The 21,290-nt window shown below is 37.2% G+C and overlaps 1 protein-coding gene across 3 annotated transcripts in view; it reads left to right on the top strand.

Moving 5' to 3' along the window:
• The window catches only part of LOC128866054 (phosphoenolpyruvate carboxykinase [GTP]-like), a 30,775-nt gene extending 17,098 nt beyond the window's left edge, over positions 1-13,677 (top strand). For all 3 annotated transcript variants that reach the window (XM_054106533.1, XM_054106535.1, XM_054106536.1), the window contains one exon: positions 11,695-13,677. In XM_054106533.1, the coding sequence (XP_053962508.1) occupies positions 11,695-13,588 (1,894 nt within the window). In that variant the 3' untranslated portion in view covers positions 13,589-13,677. The remainder of the gene's footprint in view (positions 1-11,694) is intronic.
• Positions 13,678-21,290: the final 7,613 nt, after the last annotated feature.

Below are 21,290 nucleotides of genomic sequence, written 5' to 3'. Positions count from 1 at the left end.
AAGTCCCTCAAAAATTAAAATGACATGACTTGGGGGAGAATCGGTAGAGATATTTAAATATTTTTAATACAAGAAGCGAGAAACCTGAATCTATGTTTTTTATTAGAAAGAGAGTTATACACTAAGCTCATACCCGCCTTCTATTAGATTCCGATTTTAATATGAAATACGTCAGGGCTCGAATTTTTTGTTCTAATTTTTTGCTGCAAATAGACTTTCCCTCCTTACTATCTTCCTCATCGAAAGGCTGTAAGTTGGAGACATTTAGTGAGGGAGACATTTACCTATTTCTTGAAAGATCGAGTGTAGAGGCCAAAATGCATTTTTAAATGGTTTCCGATGAACCGATTTGTCCGGAGTCAAGATGACGGACGCGAAATTAAAAAGTTTTGGCAAGGTCATCAATTTGAATACTGTAAGATTTTTGGAGTCGCTAACTATCATAGTTTGGAATTTTGAAAAACTTACAGCGAATTTGTAACCAATCATAATCCCAGCCCCTTAAAAGGTTAACTCTATTTGAATTAACCTTAGCCGTGTCACTAATTTTTAACTACATAAATACACTGGCACTATTTAAATATGTAAATACACCTTTCAATTTATAATCAGAATTTAATAAAATATCGGTACACACTCTTATAGCCCATGAAATTTTAGTATAAAGAAGTGAAAGTTTCAAGTGGATAAAAATTCAAGTTTATTTTTCATATATTTTTAGCCTGACGATGGTGCGTCATATAACAAATGCACTACATACGCAACACCCTCATAGAAAATAAATACAAAATATCAACGTAATTTGTTAGCAACTTCAAACTTACATTTTATTCTACTAAAAATTAGTAAGCCATAAAACTGCTTACCAAAAACCTTTCTAGAAATTTTAACTGAAAACCGTGGAGTTTAGTGGAGAGTTTTGTAGGCAATACGCTGTATAATTATAAAAAAAAAAAATAAAGAAAAATAAGTAAATCTTACTCCAATATTATTCTAAGTGTTATTAAATTACAGTTTTTCTAGATTTAGGCGAAAAGTTATGTATATAATAATGTTTAAAAGGGCACAAATGCTAGAGTTGTTTTATACTTTTTTGGCGAAGTGCTTTAGAATATTTAGTTGCGAAAAGTACTTACGCACTAAATACGAATCAGTTAAAGTCTGCTGGTTTGCTCATCGAAGGTAATCACGGACATTCAAAAATTAAAGGATGTTGCTTTATAACCTACCATGAAGAACTTAAAGAAAAAGATGAACAACATGACTTTGAAATCAGTTGAAATAAGATGCTTGTGTGGAACACAGCAAAACACTAACGAAATACATTAATTGCTAAGAAAATAGAAACTATAAGTATCTTTACTCAGATGTATTCGTTATTTACTTTTTGATGATAAAAAAGTTTAACTCAGTCAATATACCAATTGCGCCAGAATTTGGTAGAAAAACGAAATAATGCAAGGGATAGTATAAAAGACAAAATTTTGGCCAGTGACTGATGAATATAGTAGGCCAAATAGTTTTTAGATGGAACCAAAACTTTAAAAGTTATAGCAATTTGAAAGCCTAAGCCTTTACTTGTTTTACGTTATGTAAATTGTGCCAAGGTAAGTGTTGGTTTTTTTTTTGGAATTTGCATATATGTATGATTATAGTGTAAGATTCAATCTTTAATTTTAGTATTGGTGGAAGTCTCCGGCAAGTCAGGTTTTTGAGAGAAGTCGGTGTGAAAACAGTGAAAAACATATTTTTAAGAGACTTCAACCACAATTTCCTCAAAACGCTGATAGACACTTTTGAGCCTCATAATCATTTTCAGTGTGCAAAAAAACATTACAAACAAATGTATATTTTGTAGACCTGTGTTATGTAGAATATTTCAATGCTAATTTTCAATTCAAATATTGTGTCACATGCACTACTAAAGGTGACCACTTTTGTTATAATATATTTCTTTCACCAACCAACAAAATAACTAATTTTTTTGTCTTTATTGAAATAGCGTAGCAATTTAGCCGTGTTGTTGCCCTTAAAATGTATGCCCTTAATTACTTGTACATCGGCCAACCACTTTCAGTCGATAGATATGTATGTATACTGGTGGATAAATAATGCTGGCCTTAAACTTTCGTACCGGTAGTCACGCTGGCTAACGTAGAGAATATCCAAACCTAAGAATCCTATCAAACAGCTGACAGATCTGCTCCAATTATTTTGATCATTTTAACTGGAAATAGGACCACTTAATAAACCGTATGTGCCTTTTTCCAGACTAAAAACAGAAATATTGTTTTTGCTATGGTAACAGTAATATTATGGTATTTATTATTGTTTTGCTTTTTCCATATATACAACCATTCATACAAACAATCTACGTCGCTGTCAAATTGTACAATTGTGAAAACAAGTTTCATACTGGAGGCTCGACTTGTAAGCATGAGGTTATCAATACTTGCTGGCCGCTGACTTGCTGATATGCAAATAAACAGATAAAGAGGCAAACCAAAGCAAAACCAAACCTCGAGCATTAAGCGAGGTAAAGCGTAAACAAATTTTACAGACTCATTAACTGTAATTGCATGGCTGACGAAAGTATTTTAATACGTGCACATATGTACGTACATATATAGATTGACACAATCGTGCATATGAATGTAAGCACAAGTATATAGTTCAAACATTTTACATTAATACATATTACATATGTTTCGATAGCCTTAATAAATAATAACAATAATAATAATAAAATTTATGGTTAAATAAGCAAAATTTCATTCTAAGAACAGAGTTGCAAGTATAAAACTAACAATGGAACATCATACATATGTAAACATATGCAAGGTGGCGCAAAAGTAACCTTGTGCTTTTTTTTTGGCTGCAATTAAAAAAAAAAATTAAAAACTTTGATTCTTCTTGTGGATTATTTTTATTTGGTCTTTTAATTTTTTTTACATCAAGTCGAGAATATGATGTCATGGAAATGGCCGCCGCCACAGTTGTTTGCCATTTGAGCCCTTTTTATGGCATTTTCCATCACTTTGGCCAAAACTTCCGGCGATAGGTCCTCACATTCTTGACGGATATTGTCTTTAAGAGCTGCAAGAGTCTGAGGCTTGTTGACATAAACCCGTGACTTGAAAAAGCCCCACAAAAAGAAGTCTGGAGCGGTCAAATCAGGCGATCTTGCTGGCCAGTGCAAATCGCCAAAACGGGAGATTAGGCGCCCGGGAAATGCATCCTTCAACATATCGGTTGTGGCACGTGCAGTGTGTACCGTTGCACCGTCCTTTTGGAACCACATGTTTTCCAATCCCAATTCATCAAGTTGCGGCAAAAAGAACTCGTTGATCATTGCTCTGTAGCGCTCACCATTCACAGTAACCGTTTGGCCCGCGACGTCTTCGAAGAAAAAAGGTCCGATGACTCCTCCAGCGAAAACAGCACACCATACAGTGACTTTGAGCGGGTGTAATGGCTCTTCGTGGGTTACACGCGGATTTTCAGTGCCCCAGAAGCGTAAATTTTGCTTATTTACGTACCCGCTAAGATGGAAATGGTCCTCATCACTCATGATTATTTTTGATGAAAAATCATCTTCCTCTTGGTGGTGATTAAGGATGGCTTGAGCGTATGTTAGACGCGATTGGCGGTCAGCAGCTAACAGCTTATGCACCGTCTGGACTTTGTACGGAAACATCTTCAAAATTTGTACCAAAATTCGCTGTAAAGACCGTCGACTGATACCCATTTGCGTGGCACGTCGTCTGGTCGATGTCGGCGGCGCTTCCATGATATCCTCGGCTGCAGCAGCAATATTCTCTGCAGAACGGCTACTCCGGGGTCTGCCACGCCTGGGAGCATCTCGTGTTGTGCCAGTCTATTCGAGGCGAGCGGCTAAACGTCGCAGTGTTTCACCAGTAGGCGTTGGACGGCGAGGAAATCTGCGACGAAATTCACGTTGTGCCAAAGTCACCTACCGATTATTGGTCAAATAAATAGGCAGCAATACTCCGCGTTCTGGAGCAGTGTAGCGTAACATTGTTTATTAACGTGTATTTCGCATGTGTTTACTACACAAATGTCAAAACAGAACTAACATTAGGGGCCAATCGCAAAATTTATAGCATTTTCTGATAGGAGGATTACTTTAGCGCCACCTGTTATATATATATAATTGGCGCGTACGCCCTTTTTGGGTATTTGGCCAAGCTCCTCCTCCTAATTATGGTATGCGTCTTGATGTTGTTCCATAAATGGAGGGACCTACTACAGTTTCAAGCCGACACCGAACGCCAGATTGTTTTTTATGAGGAGTTTTTTCATGGCAGAAATACACTCGGAGGTTTGCCATTGCCTGCCGAGGGGAGACCGCTATTAGTGAAAACTTTTTCTTCATTCTGGTCTTTCACCGAACACTGGTTCGGTGTTATCTGGTCATGGAAATTTTCAACCATCCACCTTGTGCCGCCATCGCGTTGTATGAAGGAATGAAGTCTTGATGAAATATGTACGGGCAATCTCTAGAACCTCGATAGTCATTTCTGCGGTTAATCTTTTTGTTCCGTCAGAAAAAAACCATAACATCTCTAGCACTTTAGGGTCTTTAATTTTGTTTAGAAGGCGTTTTGAACGGATAACTTGCAGCACATTACGTAGAACTCATACTGGAGATCTCCATGGACAACTCGACTTATAATACCCTCAGCAACATTAAGCTCCCGCGGAAGGTCTCTCTTTGATTTAGAATGGTCCTCGTCAATGATCGTTTGCACTTGTTGAATAAATTCTGCAGATCGGACAGTGTCAGAACTTTCCTCGTGTTTTTTGCGTTTTGAAATAGATTCTGCATTCCCCCTGAGCGCCTGATGCTTCAATTCACGATGAACCTTATGAGCGAATGAATGGGCAGATTTAACAAAGTTAGAGATTTCCAAATTGGTGTGAGTTATGTTTTAGTCCTCCATGTCTTGAGTTCTGTCTTATTTGAAAATGAGCAATAAGCAAAATAATTGTTTCGGGAAGTTATAGCCACATATACGCATGTCCTCAACTACCATATGCTTCCTGTATAACATGCACCATACATAGCTACAATTTTTTAAAAAACTCAGTTACTCGAGGCTGTTGTAGCCGAGCGGGCTTGCTCTGTGAACAAGAAGTAATAGATATTTCCGTTTTTAAAAGCGACCGTCAGGAATTAATATTACTTTTTTTTTACTTTTTATTATGTAAACAGAAATACCGTTATGCATCCATATATTTTTCAATTATTCTATCCCATATCGAGAGTACTTAAGCGATTTAATCAAAATGAGAATACTATTTACCAAAAACAGCTGCGTGAACTTAATTTTTTGTAATACTTTGATTATACTGCTAACACGCAACCGAAAGCAATCCTCATTAAATATTATAAACAAACGTCTTTAAGCAGCAAAGTCTGGTTTGAACTTAATTAACTTTTCTTTGCAGGCCAGGTTTGCTTTTTTTCAAACTGGCAATGGATGAAATATTTAGTTATTCCCTTAGAACAACTGAGAAAATGAGCTGGGAGAACGCGTTTCTTCGAGACAAATTGTAATAATAATAATAACAGTAATAATAATAAAAATGTAGTAAAAGTAATAAGACAATATGTCTAAATGTACCAGGAAAGTTTTATACTTAGTTGTAGCTATGTAGTTATGTAGTTATGAAACTAGTAGTTTATGGAGCGCCCCTATGAATGTGTGCTCGCTTAATAAAAGGTGATTTTTTAAGAGCTATAGGAAAGTTTTTCAAAAAAACACGCGTAAAATTCAGAAAAATGTAAATCGATAGTACAGTCCATATAATTTAATGTTTGAAGATTATTTCATGCAAATGTTGACCGCGACTGCGCTTCAAATGGTCCATCCGCTTAGTCCGATTTTGGCATACCCTTTCTTCCAATGCGTTAATTGAAGCAGGCTTGTCTGAATAGACATGAGCTTTAACATAGCCTCACAAAAAATAATCTAAAGGCGTTATATCGCACGATCTGTGTGGCCAATTGACAGGACCCGAACGTGAAATAAAATGTTCACCGAACTCGTCTCTCAACAAGTCCATTGTTACGCGTGCTGTGTGGCATGTGGCACCTTCTTGCTGAAACCACATGTCATGCAAGTCAAGCTCTTGCATTTTGGGCAAAAAAAGTTGGATATCATTTCAAAGTAGCGCTCACCATTCACAGTTACGTTACGATTCGCAGCATCTTTGAAGAAGTACGGTCCAATGATACCTCCAGCCCATAAACCGCACCAAACTGTGACCTTTTCTGGATACATTGGTAGCTCTTGCAATTCTGGCTGATCTTTACTCCAAAATCGACAATTCTGCTTATTTACGTACCCATTGATCCAAAAGTGAGCTTCGTCGCTAAACATAATTTTTCGATAAAAAAGTGGATCTTTGGCCAACTTTCCAAGAGCCCATTCACCAAAAATGCTGCGTTGCGGTACGTCGTTCGGCTTCAATTCTTGCACCAGCTGTATTTTGAAAAGCTTCACATCTAAATCCTTTTTCAAAAATTTCCACGTTGTTGAGTCACAGAGGCCCAATTGCTGCGACCGGCGACGAATAGATAATTGATGGTCATCATTAACACTGGCCGATACAGCTGCGATATTTTCTTCAGTTCGCACTCTACGTAAGCGTGTTGGTGGTTTGATGTCAAATAATGTAAATTTTGTTCTAAATTTAGTCACAATAGCTCGAATAGCCGCTTCAGTGGGTCGATTAAACTGACCATAAAATGGAAGCGCGCGATAAACTTTCTTAACAGAACACACATTTTTATAATAAAATGGTTTGCAAGCGTTGTTCGTTTGTAAGACGATTCATGGTTAAATTATAGACCAAACTGAAGATGTTTGACAGTGAAACAAAACACGAAACGTGCGTCAGCTGTTTAAACCAACTGTTTCAAAAGATAATAGCTAAAAAATCACCCGTTATTTGCTATTGAATGTGTAATTTTTAAATATATGACTTATGTTCGTATACACATACATATACTATAATTTAAAAACAAACCGATATACCGGCATGCCGGTAATACTAAACAACGCCAACATTTTCGCTGACTCGAACCTAACAAGCACTGCTATTAAGCAGATATATGTAAATTTTGCTGTTGGCAACAAGCCTCTTGTCATAAAACGGCCAACCCAATTTGAAATTGCTTGTACATTTATACATATATACGATTTATTTAAACATACATACTCATGTATGTATATGTTTGTGATTTAAGTAATTGGCAGAAATTAGAAGGACTGTCGTAATGATAAAACAAAAGGACTGCACAAGAGATAAATCTAGGAATTTTTGAAATTTTACAAGCATTAGAACAATTTCCGATTTATTCTACCTGTTCTTGTAACTTTACACAAATTACAAGACCGAAAACTCGTTGTAAAAAAAGATGCAGAATTACACATATTTATTATATTATTTGAATAGAAATAAAACACATCGTGAATGGCCTGAATATGAAAAGTATTTTCGTTGCTTCCAAGTAATATAGTAATACGAGTGCATAGAACAACAGACAGTAGGAAGGCGTGATGAAATATTTCATCATGCAATCGAGAAAGCAAAAAGTGATGGTGGAATTATTCATCGGCGTAGATATGAATCTCTGGTAGTGAACTATTTTTCATCAAGACTCTCTTAGTCAAAGTACAAAAAATATGTTTGGTTATTAGATTTGGTCCAAATTAATAAAATAAGAAAATAGACATAACATCCCATTATTATGGGATCTAAAGAAGATTTGCTGCTTAAAAAGTGTACCACGGCCACGCAATATCAGTAGAAAAAGTTAACGCAGTTCAGAGAAGCAAAGTAGAGTTAACGCAATTCAGAGAAGCATAACTTAAAAAAAAACTTAGAGAAAAGACATTATATTGTATTTTGGATGCAAATTTTCTTCCGATATAATTTTGTTTCAAATTTTTCCTAATTTAACTAAAAAAAAATTAATTGATTGCTACAAGTAAATTATGTCAGTATTCTCGTTCCATATGAACAAGCCAGATCGCTGATTTATTTTTTCTCTTAAGTTAAAAACCATCGTAATCTACCCTAAATACAAAAATTCATTCACATAATTCAATACATAAAAGTAAACTACTTATTTCGAAATATCATTTTTTTAAATGGATGTATGTAATTCAGTAGATGAAACGTTAGTAATATTTCTTCTTCTTAATTGGCGCGATAACCGCTTACGCGATTTTGGCCGAGTTTAACAAAGTGCGCCAGTTGTTTCTTTCTCGTGCTAACCGTCGCCAATTGGACACACCAAGTGAGGCCAAGTCCTTCTCCATCTGATCTTTCCAACGCAGAGGAGGCCTTCCTCTTCCTCTACTACCACCAGCTGGTACCGCATCGTATACTTTCAGAGCCGGAGCGTTTCTATCCATTCGGACGACATGACCCAGCCAGCGTAGCCGCTGGATCTTTATTCGCTGCGCTATGTCTATATCGTCGTAAAGTTCATACATCGTTCCATCGTCTGCGATATTCGCTGTTGCCAATGTGCAAAGGTCCAAAAAGCTTCCGCAGAATCTTTCTCTCCAACACTCCAAGCGTCGCTTCATCGGATGTAGTCATCGTCTAAGCTTCTGCGCCAAACGTTGGGACGGGCATGATGAGAGACTTGTAGAGTGTTAGTTTTGTTCGTCGAGAGAGGACTTTACTACTCAGTTGCCTATTTAGTCCAAAGTAGCACTTGTTGGCAAGAGAGATTCTACGTTGGATTTCAAGGCTGATATTGCTATCGATGATAATGCTGGTTCCTAAATAGACGAAGTCTTTTACAACCTCAAAATTATAACTGTCAACAGTGACGTGGGTGCCGATACGCGAGTGCGCCGACTGTTTGTTTGAAGACAGGAGGTACTTCGTTTTGTCCTCGTTCACAACCAGATACATTCGATTGGTTTCTTTATTCAGTCTGGAAAAGGCAGAACTAACAGCGCGGTTGTTAAGGCCGACGATGTCAATATCATTTCAAAGAAGCCGTGCCAAATATAGTATCTAGGCGTTTATTTCTTTGAAGACCTGGGAAATTTGCAAAATGTTTCACTCCTAGAAAGTAATCTCGACTTCATCAACTTTTTATTCGCGAAGTAAGACTTATTTCTAGCTTTTATCCTGACTTGGCAATAGATGTATCTTTCTGTGCGCTCAGCACAACTCCAAGATTCGCTTGTTTGAAGTCTATAAAAAGGCAACACAGCATAATTTTATATTCGTCACATTTTTCAAGCGAAAAACATTCGTCAATTGTTGATCGCTGTTGCTGTTTTCTGAAGCCGCATTATTAGTTGCCGATAATTTTTTCAGCATATTCATTTCGCTTATTGTAGAAAATATTTAAAAATATTTCGTAGCAAGTATTCAGTAGGGAGACGCCTCTATAGTTTTCAAACTTGGATTTATCACCTTTCTATGTATTGGTACATTATACATTCTTCCCATCCAGTAGGCAGTTTTTCTTATAACCATATTTGCAATATCAATTGATGTATATGAGTACATTTGTAGAGTTCATATCCACCGTATTTTAACAATTCCACATTGATTGCGTCGCTACCACAGCTCTTATAATTTTTAAGCGTACTAATTGCGTCTTGAGTGTCTTGTCAATAGGGTGGATCCATTCTGTTTTCAGTCGCATAAACTTTGCAATCGAGTGGTATGTGGTCACTATTGTTTAACACTTCACTGAAGTGATCTTCCATACGTTCAGTTTATCACATTACCGTACTTGTCTTTGCAAATGTTAGTTCTAGGCTCGAAACTTTTGGTATTTTTCCTTATTCTTCGGTACATGTCCCTATGTCTTATTTGATTCAATATCATTCTCAATTTGTTCTACTTCTAATTTAAAGTGTTTCTTCTTCTTGGCTTATTACCTTTTTTGCTTTTTTTCGTTCAGCTTGATATTTTAATAGATTTTGTCTTGCAGCTCAGTTCATATAAATTTTACGTGCGGTTGTTTTACTTTCTGGCCTATGACTGTAGTTGCTGCTTTATTTACTGAACCTTTGATTGAGTTCCACGTTTCGTCTATATCTTCAGTGATGTTACATTCTGTGTTGCTGCTCAAGATTCTTTCGGTGATTTTTTCATGGTATTCTTACCATTTGTTCTCATTTGATATTATGTGCTCAATATTCCAACGCTTCATTCGCGATCCGCCGTTTTTGTTTACCATTGCGATGCGTTGACGCATCTTTGCTATGACCATGTAGTGGTCGGAATCGCAATTTGTATGTTCATACGTCTAAAACGGATGTTATGTGACGCTGGTCTATAAGTACAACGTCAATTTGATTAGCACTTGGACACCCTGATATTCTCCATGTTTGCTTATGCACTTTCTTATGTTTGAAAACGGTGCTGCTTATCCACATTCCATTCGATTCGGCAAAACTATCAAACATGTGCCATTATCGTTGCAATTTTCATGCAATGCATACCCTCCTGCTACATTCTGTATCCGGCTCTCTTTTCCAATCTTATTTTGCTGCATATGTAAGATAAATCATCATAGAATCTGTCTTTTTCTGCGTCATTTCCATCCTCAGTTGGGGCACATACTGACAGCACAGAAATGTTCTAAAATTTCCCTTTACGTTCCCATACGTTCGTTTATTGGCTCAAAAGCTATTATGGATTTCCGGGCTTTGTTTTTCAAATAAAGGCCTGTCCCTTTATGCCCTCGTTGGGTTGCTTCGCTGTAGAATAGGCTATAATCATGCTTTCTTATTTCGCCATTTCCGCTCCATCTTATGTCTTGCAGGCATGCTATGGTAACTCCATATGATCTTAGCTCGTCGGCAATTTCAACCGTTTTACCAGGTTGTAACATTGTACGTATGCTCCCTGTTCAAATTTTTATATCATAGTCCTTTATTCGTTGCAAGAGTCTATATCTTCTAGAGTTGTTTATTAGAGACCTAATTGTTGTTGGATTCGTAGCAATTTTTATACTGAGATGAGGTTGCTAGCCTGAAGCCCAGTTAGCTTTTAGGAATTCTCATCCTAGTATCTGAAGTTTCTCTTTTTCTTTAGAAATAGTCAATCTCCGGTCGGGGTTAGCCGCATCACCACGCGCATGCGAATCTAGGGAGATTGGGAGTGATAGGTGTGAGATCTGTCATCGAGTTACACTTCGCTTTAAAGAAAGCAAGACACCATGATTGTATACTAGACACACATCCTGTAGATAATAATACTCATGGCACAATATTATGTACCCGTATAAATTAACGAAAGTATGCAGAACATTAAGTTCCAGATACGACCAGCCGATTTTGTGAAAGATAATTTCTCATTGAGATAGTTAGGCGTCTTATCCACAATAAGTCGGAATAGAAAAATACAGTTCCTCACTTTGGTGTATTCAGATATTTCACATCCCAGTTCGCAAACAAAAGGGTATGGAAAAGCTTTAAGTGCATGATCACGACCTTATATCTTTCATAAATGCGGGCTATTTGACTTTACTGCTAGTTTAATATGAAAATAAATAATTTTAATAATATATTAATAGTTTTTCAAACACTTATCAGTATAATAATCATTTTAGTAATCTGTACTTTTTGCTTAAATTTTATATCCTTCTTTATTTAATGTTTTATTTACTTTTTCTTTCAGTTTGCAACTTTTAAATACAACAAAAAGATGGCATCTTGTTTCACAACTTCGCCGTTTCTTGTCCGTGCAATATGGCGATTCTGCTCTTCTTACACCTGGTGTCAAGTCCTACGTGAATGAATGCGCCTCCCTATGCCAGCCTGACCATATCCATTTATGTGATGGGAGTGCACAAGAAAGTCAAATGTTGCGAAAAGTTATGCTGAAACAAGGGACCATTATTCCTCTCACAAAATATGAGAACTGTTGGCTTGCGCGTACTAATCCAGAAGATGTGGCTCGGGTGGAATCAAAAACTTTTATTTGTACTGATCATGAAGAAGAAGCCGTTCCAATCACTCCAAGTGCTAAAAAAGGAGTATTGGGTAATTGGATTGCACCTAGGGATATGGAGCAGGCTATTCAAGAGCGCTTTCCAGGTTGTATGCGTGGACGGACGATGTATGTCATTCCATTCTCAATGGGTCCAATAGGTTCTCCGTTATCAAAAATTGGTATTGAAATAACAGACTCGGAATATGTTGTTGAATCAATGAAAATAATGACTCGTGTCGGAAATCGAGTACTAGAACAATTGCCTGGCGACAGTGATCAATTTGTAAGATGCTTACATTCAGTAGGTAAACCGAAAAATGGAAACACTTCTGTACCTTCATGGCCATGTGATCCTGAGCGTACAATTATACTTCATAAGCCTGGTAGCAACGATATTGTATCCTATGGTTCTGGATATGGTGGCAACTCTTTACTTGGTAAAAAATGTTTCGCACTACGAATCGGTAGCACCATAGCAAAACGTGAAGGTTGGCTGGCCGAGCATATGCTTATACTAGGTATAACGAATCCGAAAGGTAAAAAAATATATGTCGCTGCTGCATTTCCTTCTGCTTGTGGCAAAACCAACCTGGCTATGATGACACCTACATTACCCGGATATAAAGTAGAATGCGTGGGAGATGATATAGCGTGGATGAAATTTGATAGTCAAGGCACTTTACGTGCTATTAATCCAGAGAATGGTTTCTTCGGTGTGGCTCCAGGGACTGCTATGTCGACGAATCCGATTGCCATGAAAACTATTTTCAAAAATACACTTTTTACCAATGTAGCGTCCACATCGGACGGTGGGGTTTACTGGGAGGGCATGGAAGAATCAGGTTTTAATAATGTAACAATAACTGACTGGCTCGGTAAGTTGTGGTCTAAGCAAGCTGAAAAGCCAGCTGCCCATCCGAATTCTCGCTTTTGCACGCCTGCTGCTCAATGCCCCATTATAGATCCTGCCTGGGAAGATCCACAAGGAGTGCCTATAAGCGCTATACTTTTCGGTGGACGCCGCCCAAAAGGTGTTCCACTAGTATACGAGGCCCGTAACTGGTCACATGGGGTCTTCATGGGAGCAGCTATGCGCAGTGAATCAACTGCTGCAGCGGAGCATAAAGGCAAAGTAATAATGCACGATCCCTTTGCTATGCGTCCATTCTTTGGTTATAACTTTGGAGATTATCTCCATCACTGGCTAAGTATGGAGAAAAGAGGAAATGTACCAAAAGTTTTTCATGTCAACTGGTTCCGTAAAGGTGCTGATGGTAAATTTTTATGGCCGGGCTTTGGTGATAACTCTCGTGTACTAGATTGGATTTTTAGGCGTGTGAGCGAGGAAGATTGCTTCGTGGATACCGCAATTGGTTATTTGCCCAGTGAAGGTGCACTTAATACAGAAGGACTAAAACAGTCCGTGGACCTTAAGGAAATGTTTAGCTTACCTCGTGCATTTTGGCAACAGGAAGTCATTGACATCGAAAACTACTTTAAAACACAAGTGGGCAAATATCTTCCAAAAGAAATATCCAATCAATTAGATGAGTTAAAGAATCGAGTAGCTAATATGTAAATACAAATTCCATGTAAATATGATGTACATACCAAATGTGTATTTTGTAAGCGCACAAAACTTGACGTAACTAAATAAAATAAGAAGAAACGGAATGGTAATTTTTATTTTGTTTAAAGTATAACCATGGGCATTACCGATCTGACCGATTGAAGAAATTTTGCAACTAGCGGTAAAGTTTTATAAAATGTTAATACAAGTTGAAACACAACAAACTTGACGTTGTGTGTAGATTTTTCTTCAATTCATTATTTTTTGTTCTCAACTGTCTACTTAACATATGTATATTGAGAATATTTAATTTCTTTGATCAACCTTTTAATAGTCTTGTTATTATCAAAATGAAGAAAATGATTGCCAGCTATTTTTATAATTTTTATGCGCCACAATTAGTACCCTAAGTGTATATACTCCAACCATAAAACAAATGTTTATTGTATCAGTTTTTCTGTATAAATAACGCATAATAGAGAAGCCATGATAGCTTTTGATGAAATCCAGCGCTTACTAAGTGTCCAGTAAATTCAGTAATGCCCAGTAAAAAAATGTTTTCCAAATGCATTATACGCCGTGGCCGAATGGGTTGGTGCATAACTACCATTTGGAATTCAGAGGGAACGTATGTTTGAATCTCGGTGAAAATGAAGTTTTTTCTAATAGCGGTCGCCCCTCTGTAGGCAATGACAAAATTCCGAGCGTATTTCTGCCATGAAAAAGCTCCTCATAAAAAATATCTGCCGTTCAGAGTCGGCCTAAAACTGTAGTTCCCTCCATTGGTGCAGCAACATCAAGATGCACGCCACAAATAGGAGGCCAAACACCCAAAAAGGGTGTGCGCGCCAATTATACGAGTATATAAATATATATATAAATACATTATACAACTTTCTTAGAGTGTAAGAATTCGGAAAATGTATACTATACCGACGTAGAAAAGCTAATATAGCCGCGTTCGCAATTATATAATTCATATGACTACTTTTTTGTTTTTTTTTTTTTATTTCTTCCATAAAATATTACACCTGTCGTTAGACAATAAGTAATTTGATTTACAAAAAGATGGAATGAGAGTGTTATTGAAGGGCCAATGCCCCCAAGCTCATTTAGAAGAAATATATATGTACATATTATTTAAAAACAAGTGATTAACAAACAATGACAATGACATATACGATTAGTTGACAATTGATTACATGGATTTTGCAAGATCTGTTGGTGTTTGACGGTTAAGCCGACTTTGGGTAGATTTTTCTTTATTTGGTAGTCTTCTCATCATAGGATTTGTGTGCGTTAATAATCTATTTATGTGTCTTCTGCTAGCGCTTTGTATTGTTTCATCAATAGTATCGATGTCAAGGTCGCGATGAATATCTGCGTTAGGTATGTACCAAGGTGCATTAGTTAAGGTCCTTAGTATTTTAGACTGGACTCGTTGAAGTATACTTAGATTACTTTTTGCGGCAGTGCCCCAAATCTCAATTCCATATTTCCAGATTGGAGCAATTATCGTTCGATAAGTAAGTACTTTATTATGCAATGATAGATTGGACTGAGGTCCAAGTAGCCAGTACAATTTCTTAAAACGATTTTTCTTTATATGCTCCTGCCAGTTTTATTTCGAGTCGATCGTAATACCCAGGTATTTCGCTTTGGTGTCAATATGCCCGTCAGAATTACCAACGCTAACTGGTTCAATGGTTGTCCTTCGGTTTGTGTAGTTTACTTGTATTGTTTTGTCAGCGTTAATTTCGATGTTCCATTTTTTGAACCAGTTTAATGTCACATTTAATTCGTTTTGTAAATTTTGTTTTGCGACTTTTGTATCTTTATGAGATACCATGAGGACTGTGTTATCTGCAAATGTTGCAATCATGCTGTTTTCTGACTTCGGTTCCGGTAGATCAGCCGTGTACAATAGATACAATGTTGGTCCTAAGACACTGCCTTGGGGAATGCTTGCGTTCATAGGTTGAATGTCTGAACATGCGTCGTATGTATATGTCTATGACTACTTAATGATCCCAAGTCTTTGATTTGATCTACACATTTCAGTTTAGATCCAGATATATGACAGGTAACGTATATAGTGTTATCACTTTGCTAATAAGCGATTTAAAAAAAAATTTATATATTTAGTGATGATGGAGCTCATTTTCGGGTAGAAAACTTTGTGAATAAGGAACATTGTCCCAACTGGAGTTACTTTAATCCTCAGGTGCAGTTTAGGGACCGGAAGTACAATCTCTCCTAAAACGAAGCAAATGGAGCTCCCACCGTCAACGCGAACCAATATGGAGCCTTGTCAGAAGTATATGAGTATGGCCTCGAATACCTTAGATATCGACCAAATCACGTTGTTATCTTTCTTTTTTCTTCAATTGTTACGTCACCAACTCGTGGCCACCTCTGTATTCTATAATTCGATTAAAAAAACTTGGCGGGCATTGAAAACGGGGAAAATCTGAAAATTATCTGGCTTCCAAGTCCACGTTCACGGTGTTTTTTAAATATTCAAAAAATGCGATATTTTAGTAACTACTGAAAAATGTTTGCTTAAATTAGGTATAAGAGATAATATCAAGAAGGAAAATAGGATACTTGAAAATGGAGGAGAACCTAAATTTCCACTTAACAAATTGGATAAATGGTTGGACCCATACCCTGATGTGTAGTCTGATATGATATATTGCAAGAAAAATCTTATTTTCTTTTCAACTTTGGATATTTGGTCACCTACTCCCGGATACTCTGACATGAAAAGAGCATTAGCAATTTTTTTGGCCTTTGGAGAGCTATCGAATTTAAAAAAGCTAATCGGCTCTCAGCGAATTTGAAAGTATCAGCTGGTTTCTTCTTATTAATTGGCGCGATAACCGCTTACGCGGTTTTGGCCGAGCTTAACAAAGCGCGCCAGTCGTTTCTTTCTCATGTTAACCGGCGCCAGTTGGACACACCAAGTGAAACCAAATCCTTCTCCACCTGATCTTTCCAACGCAGAAGAGGCCTTCCTCTTCCTCTGCTACCACCAGCTGGCACCGCATCAAAAACTTTCAGAGCCGGAGCGTTTGTATCCATTCAGACGACATGACCCAGCCAGCGTAGCCGCTGGAGCTTTATTCGCTGTGCTATGTCTATATCGTCGTAAAGCTCATACAGCTCATCGTCCCATCGCCTGCGATATTCGCCGTTGCCAACGTGAAAAGGTCCAAAAATCTTGCACAGAATCTTTCACTCAAACACTCCAAGCGTCGCTTTATCGGATGTTGTCATCGTCCACGCTTCTGCGCCATACGTTAGGACGGGCTCAGTAGTTTACTACTCATTTGCCTACTTAGTTCAAGGTAGCACTTGTTGGCAAGAGAGATTTTACGTTGGATTTCAAGCCTGACATTGCTATCGGTGTTAATGCTGGTTCCTAAATATACGATGTCTTTTACAACCTCGAAATCACAGCTGTCATCAGTGACGTGGGTGCCGATACTCGAGTGCGCCGACAGTTTGTTTGATGGCAGGAGGTACTTCGTTTTGTCCTCGTTCACAACCAGACACATTCGCGTTGCTTCTTTATTCATGATGATGTCAATCCCATTGGCATATGCCAACAATTATACGCTCTTATAAAATATTGTGCCTGAGCGATTAAGTTCTGCGGCTCGTACAATCCTCTCCAACATCAGGTTACATAAGTTATACGACAGCGAGTCACCCTGTCTGAAACCTCGTTTGGTATCAAACGGCTCGGAGAGGTCCTTCCCAATTCTGACGGCGCTGCTGGTGTTGAGCAACGTCATCTTGTATAGCCATATTAGTTTTGCAGGGATAACAAATTCAGACAACGTTGCATACAGGAAACTAGTTTTCGTATTGTCGAATGCAGCTTTGAAGTCGACGAAGAGATGGTGTGTATCGATTCTCCTTTCGTGGATGTTTTCCAAGATTTGGCGTCCTGTTAATATTTGGTCGATGGTAGACTTTCTTGGTCTAAAGCCACACTGATAAGGTCCAATCAGTTGGTTGGCGCTGGGCTTCAGCCTTCATTGGGCAGAGCACCCTTAAATTCCGGGCATGCTTTCATTGGACCATATTTTACATAGAAGCTGATGCATGCACTTTACCAGCTTCTCGCCGCCATGTTTGAATAGTTCAGCCGGCAGTCCGTCAGCGCCCGCGGCTTTGTTGTTCTTTAGCCGCGTTATTGCTATTCTCACCTCATCATCAACGATTGGGGTATCGGAATCTTCACATTCTCTGTGATATGCGCAGCTATCACTATTTTACAGGTTCGAGAAGGGTTCCCTCCATAATTAAAGTATGCCCTAGATGTCAGACACCCTACCGCCGCCTTTGCTCTTACAGTAAAACGCCCCGGTCTTGAAACCTTCTTGGGCTAATCCCGAGAGTTGTGAGCTGCTTGAACCATACGACATAAAATCGACCTAGCCACTCCCAAGTGAATGGCGATCAGTAACTTGCGTGGACTTCTACATATGGAACCATCCCCCAATCAGCTGGTTTATTGGTATAATAAGTGAGATGCCAGCGGGTTTGTTTAGACCAGAGTTCGGCAAAAACCAAGATTATGTTGGTAGTTTAAGAAACAATCAGTGCAGCCATTGTCCGAGTTAGTTCTTCATAGATGATTAGGTGCGAAACTTTCTCATTTTCGGTGAGAGCGCGACTAGGAACTCCTTCAAGTACTTGACTTTACTGCTAATCCCTGTTTTGATAAACACCTGATAGACAAAATGACGGGATGCCATAAATAAAGCGTCAAAAATAGCTGACGAAAACAATTGAAATAAAAGAGAACAATAACAATGAGGAAGATAAATACTAAAGTTTATGCAAGGACAATATTTTAAGCTATTAAATTAAATTGTAATACTGTTTCTCCAGTAAAAAATGTCAAAAGTAAAGAATAAGAGGGCTTGAATAAGCACTGGAGAACAATGAGTTTTCAACTTCCCAAGTTAGGAGAAGGAGATGATTGAATTGTGATTTCTTTAATTTGTGATATTTTACAAAAGAATTTCTTGTAAATAAAAAAATTAAATATTATCTTTAATGACTTGCGTTTTGTTTAACCAATTTGTGTTTATTACCCATTTTTTATCTTATATTCAATGTACATTATCATTATATGCATATATGTACATTACAAAGATATTGCAATTTTTGAATATAAGATATATATATACGAGTATATGGATGTCGCTTTCATTATTTCTGTCTTTCAATATTCAAAAATTTAATTTAATACAATATAATGATATACTAATATAATATGTCTTCAATGCAAATCTGTAAAAATATTGCTAAAGGTATCACTATGCTGTCAGTTAACAAAACTTTCTGCAAAATCTAAATTCAACAGACTGCTCATTTCTGGCAAGTTGTGTTAATTTCCGGGCAATCAAACATATGACAGTTTAAAATTGATGCAAAGTTGTACGAAGTACACATAATCAGAGCTGAAGATACGTGTGAAAAAAGTGGTCACAATTGTTCTATCAACTCCTTAATGACATAGCAGCCAAACTCTCACAATTTTGCTAGGAAGTGTACTGTTGATGAGAGTCTGTTAGATTTCCCATAGTGATCTCCCAGAAGACATTCCTCTAATACCTTTAAAATATGTAGATAAATGTCCGTAATTGTTACACGTTTCCGTATGAATCTCAATACTTTATACAAATTGTTGACACCTATAATATACATATATTTATATAAAATTATAACTTTTATTGAGTTCAAAATTTTAAATACGTATTATCATTTGTTTATTAATGGAAAAGTCCAAAGTTCAGAAGACAATGTCAACTGGTACAAGGTTTTCCTAGCACTGCCAGACATACATACGTATGGCGTGTGTGTTCAATTTATATATACTATAGGTACATACATATGTGCGCAGAGATTTATTCTTTCATGTGCATATGAGAGTGTATGCGAACCCTGCAGGAAAATTGTCAACTTGTGGAATAAACTTCTAGTCCAGTATAGTAATACTAATCGCTAAATGCGAACTACCTGTAGTTTAGTGCACAGGTCCCAATCTGCCTGTAGTGTTCAATCAGCTAAAAGGCAAAAAACAATACAACACCAGTACTAGCACACTTAAAACTAAAATTTTTTGTTAAACTTAAGATGGTATTAGAGTTCTCGTTTATTTTGCCAGAAAATTTTTAAGTGTAACCATGAAGCAGAAAATGCTCCGGCTCATTCCGCATTTTCGGTCAAGAAATTTCTAGATAAGTACAGTATCACATTGTTAGAGCATCCGCATTGGCATCTGGGAAAGAGAAACAGCACAACAGAAGAAGGCTCTGTTGCGGACAATGAAGGATTCGAATGTAATGTATGTGGAATAGAGGAGGGAGTTCACTGAAAGATATTTCTGAGTGCCCTAATTTAGCAGTTGACTTACAGTAAGAGAAATCCAGGTAGGATCCGATGGGTTTCCAGCAGGGCACCAATACATGCATTTAAATATAATATATAGGCACATCCTATAGAAACGAGGCACATGTCTCTGCTAAAATTGTTTATTTTTATAAGATTACTTCTCAGACTACTCAAGCGATCACATAAAAATACAAACATATATGTATACATGTGTATGACAGAATTTTCGCAATTATAAATAAAAGCTTATTAAAAGCAAAACTTTATGGGTATAATATATCAATTTGTTGTTGCTTTGTTAAAATAATATCCACACTGGAATTATATACATACATTTATATATATATATATGGGGCATTCTTCGCCAACCGGACACCCCCATCTGCCCAGAACAGTTTTTATAAAAAAAATTTTTGCCTATGCCGAAATAAAAGCTTATGTTATTCAAGACGACGAATATTGACATGATGCTCGGGGGTTTCTGGGTTCGCTGCTGAATATAAATATTGAAGGAAATTGCTGAAATTGGAATTTTTTTTTCATAATACAGGATTTTTTTCACAGTAAAACTTTTTTTTTCTTCTGGAGAATTGGAAAATCTTTTAATAATCACTTCCTTTTTGTTTGAGATTTGGAATGAATGGCTTTTTAGTATTTCTGGTACTGGTGCTGCAGACTCGAATCTTTTGTTAAGCTTCCAACATATTTGTCATGATGCTCGGGGGTTTCTGGGTTCGCTGCTGAATATAAATATTGAAGGAAATTGCTGAAATTGGAATTTTTTTTTCATAATACAGGATTTTTTTCACAGTAAAACTTTTTTTCTTCTGGAGAATTGGAAAATCTTTTAATAATCACTTCCTTTTTTTTTGAGATTTGGAAGGAATGGCTTTTTAGTATTTCTGGTACTGGTGCTGCAGACTCGAATCTTTTGTTAAGCTTCCAACATATTTGTCAATATTCGTCGTCCATCTTGAATATTTAAAAAGTGCCACATGACAAATTAAAGTACATGACATAAGCTTTTATTTCGGCATAGGGAAAAATTTTTTTTATAAAAACTGTTCTGGGCAGATGGGGGTGTCCGGATGGCGAAGAATGCCCCATATATATAATTGGCACGTACACCCTGTTTGGGTGTTTGACCGAGCTCCTCCTTCTATTTGTGGTGTGTGTCATCCACGGTGATTGGGACCTGTGCACTTCCGAATGGTAGTCACGCACCAACCCATTTGGCTTCGGTGACCGCCCACATTAAAATTATTTGTTCGAAATAAAAGAGAATTAAAATCAATTA

The sequence above is a fragment of the Anastrepha ludens genome, chromosome 6 (genome assembly GCF_028408465.1).
Source record: "Anastrepha ludens isolate Willacy chromosome 6, idAnaLude1.1, whole genome shotgun sequence".
Lineage (NCBI taxonomy): Eukaryota > Metazoa > Arthropoda > Insecta > Diptera > Tephritidae > Anastrepha > Anastrepha ludens.
This window is presented reverse-complemented; position numbering and strand designations above follow the sequence as displayed.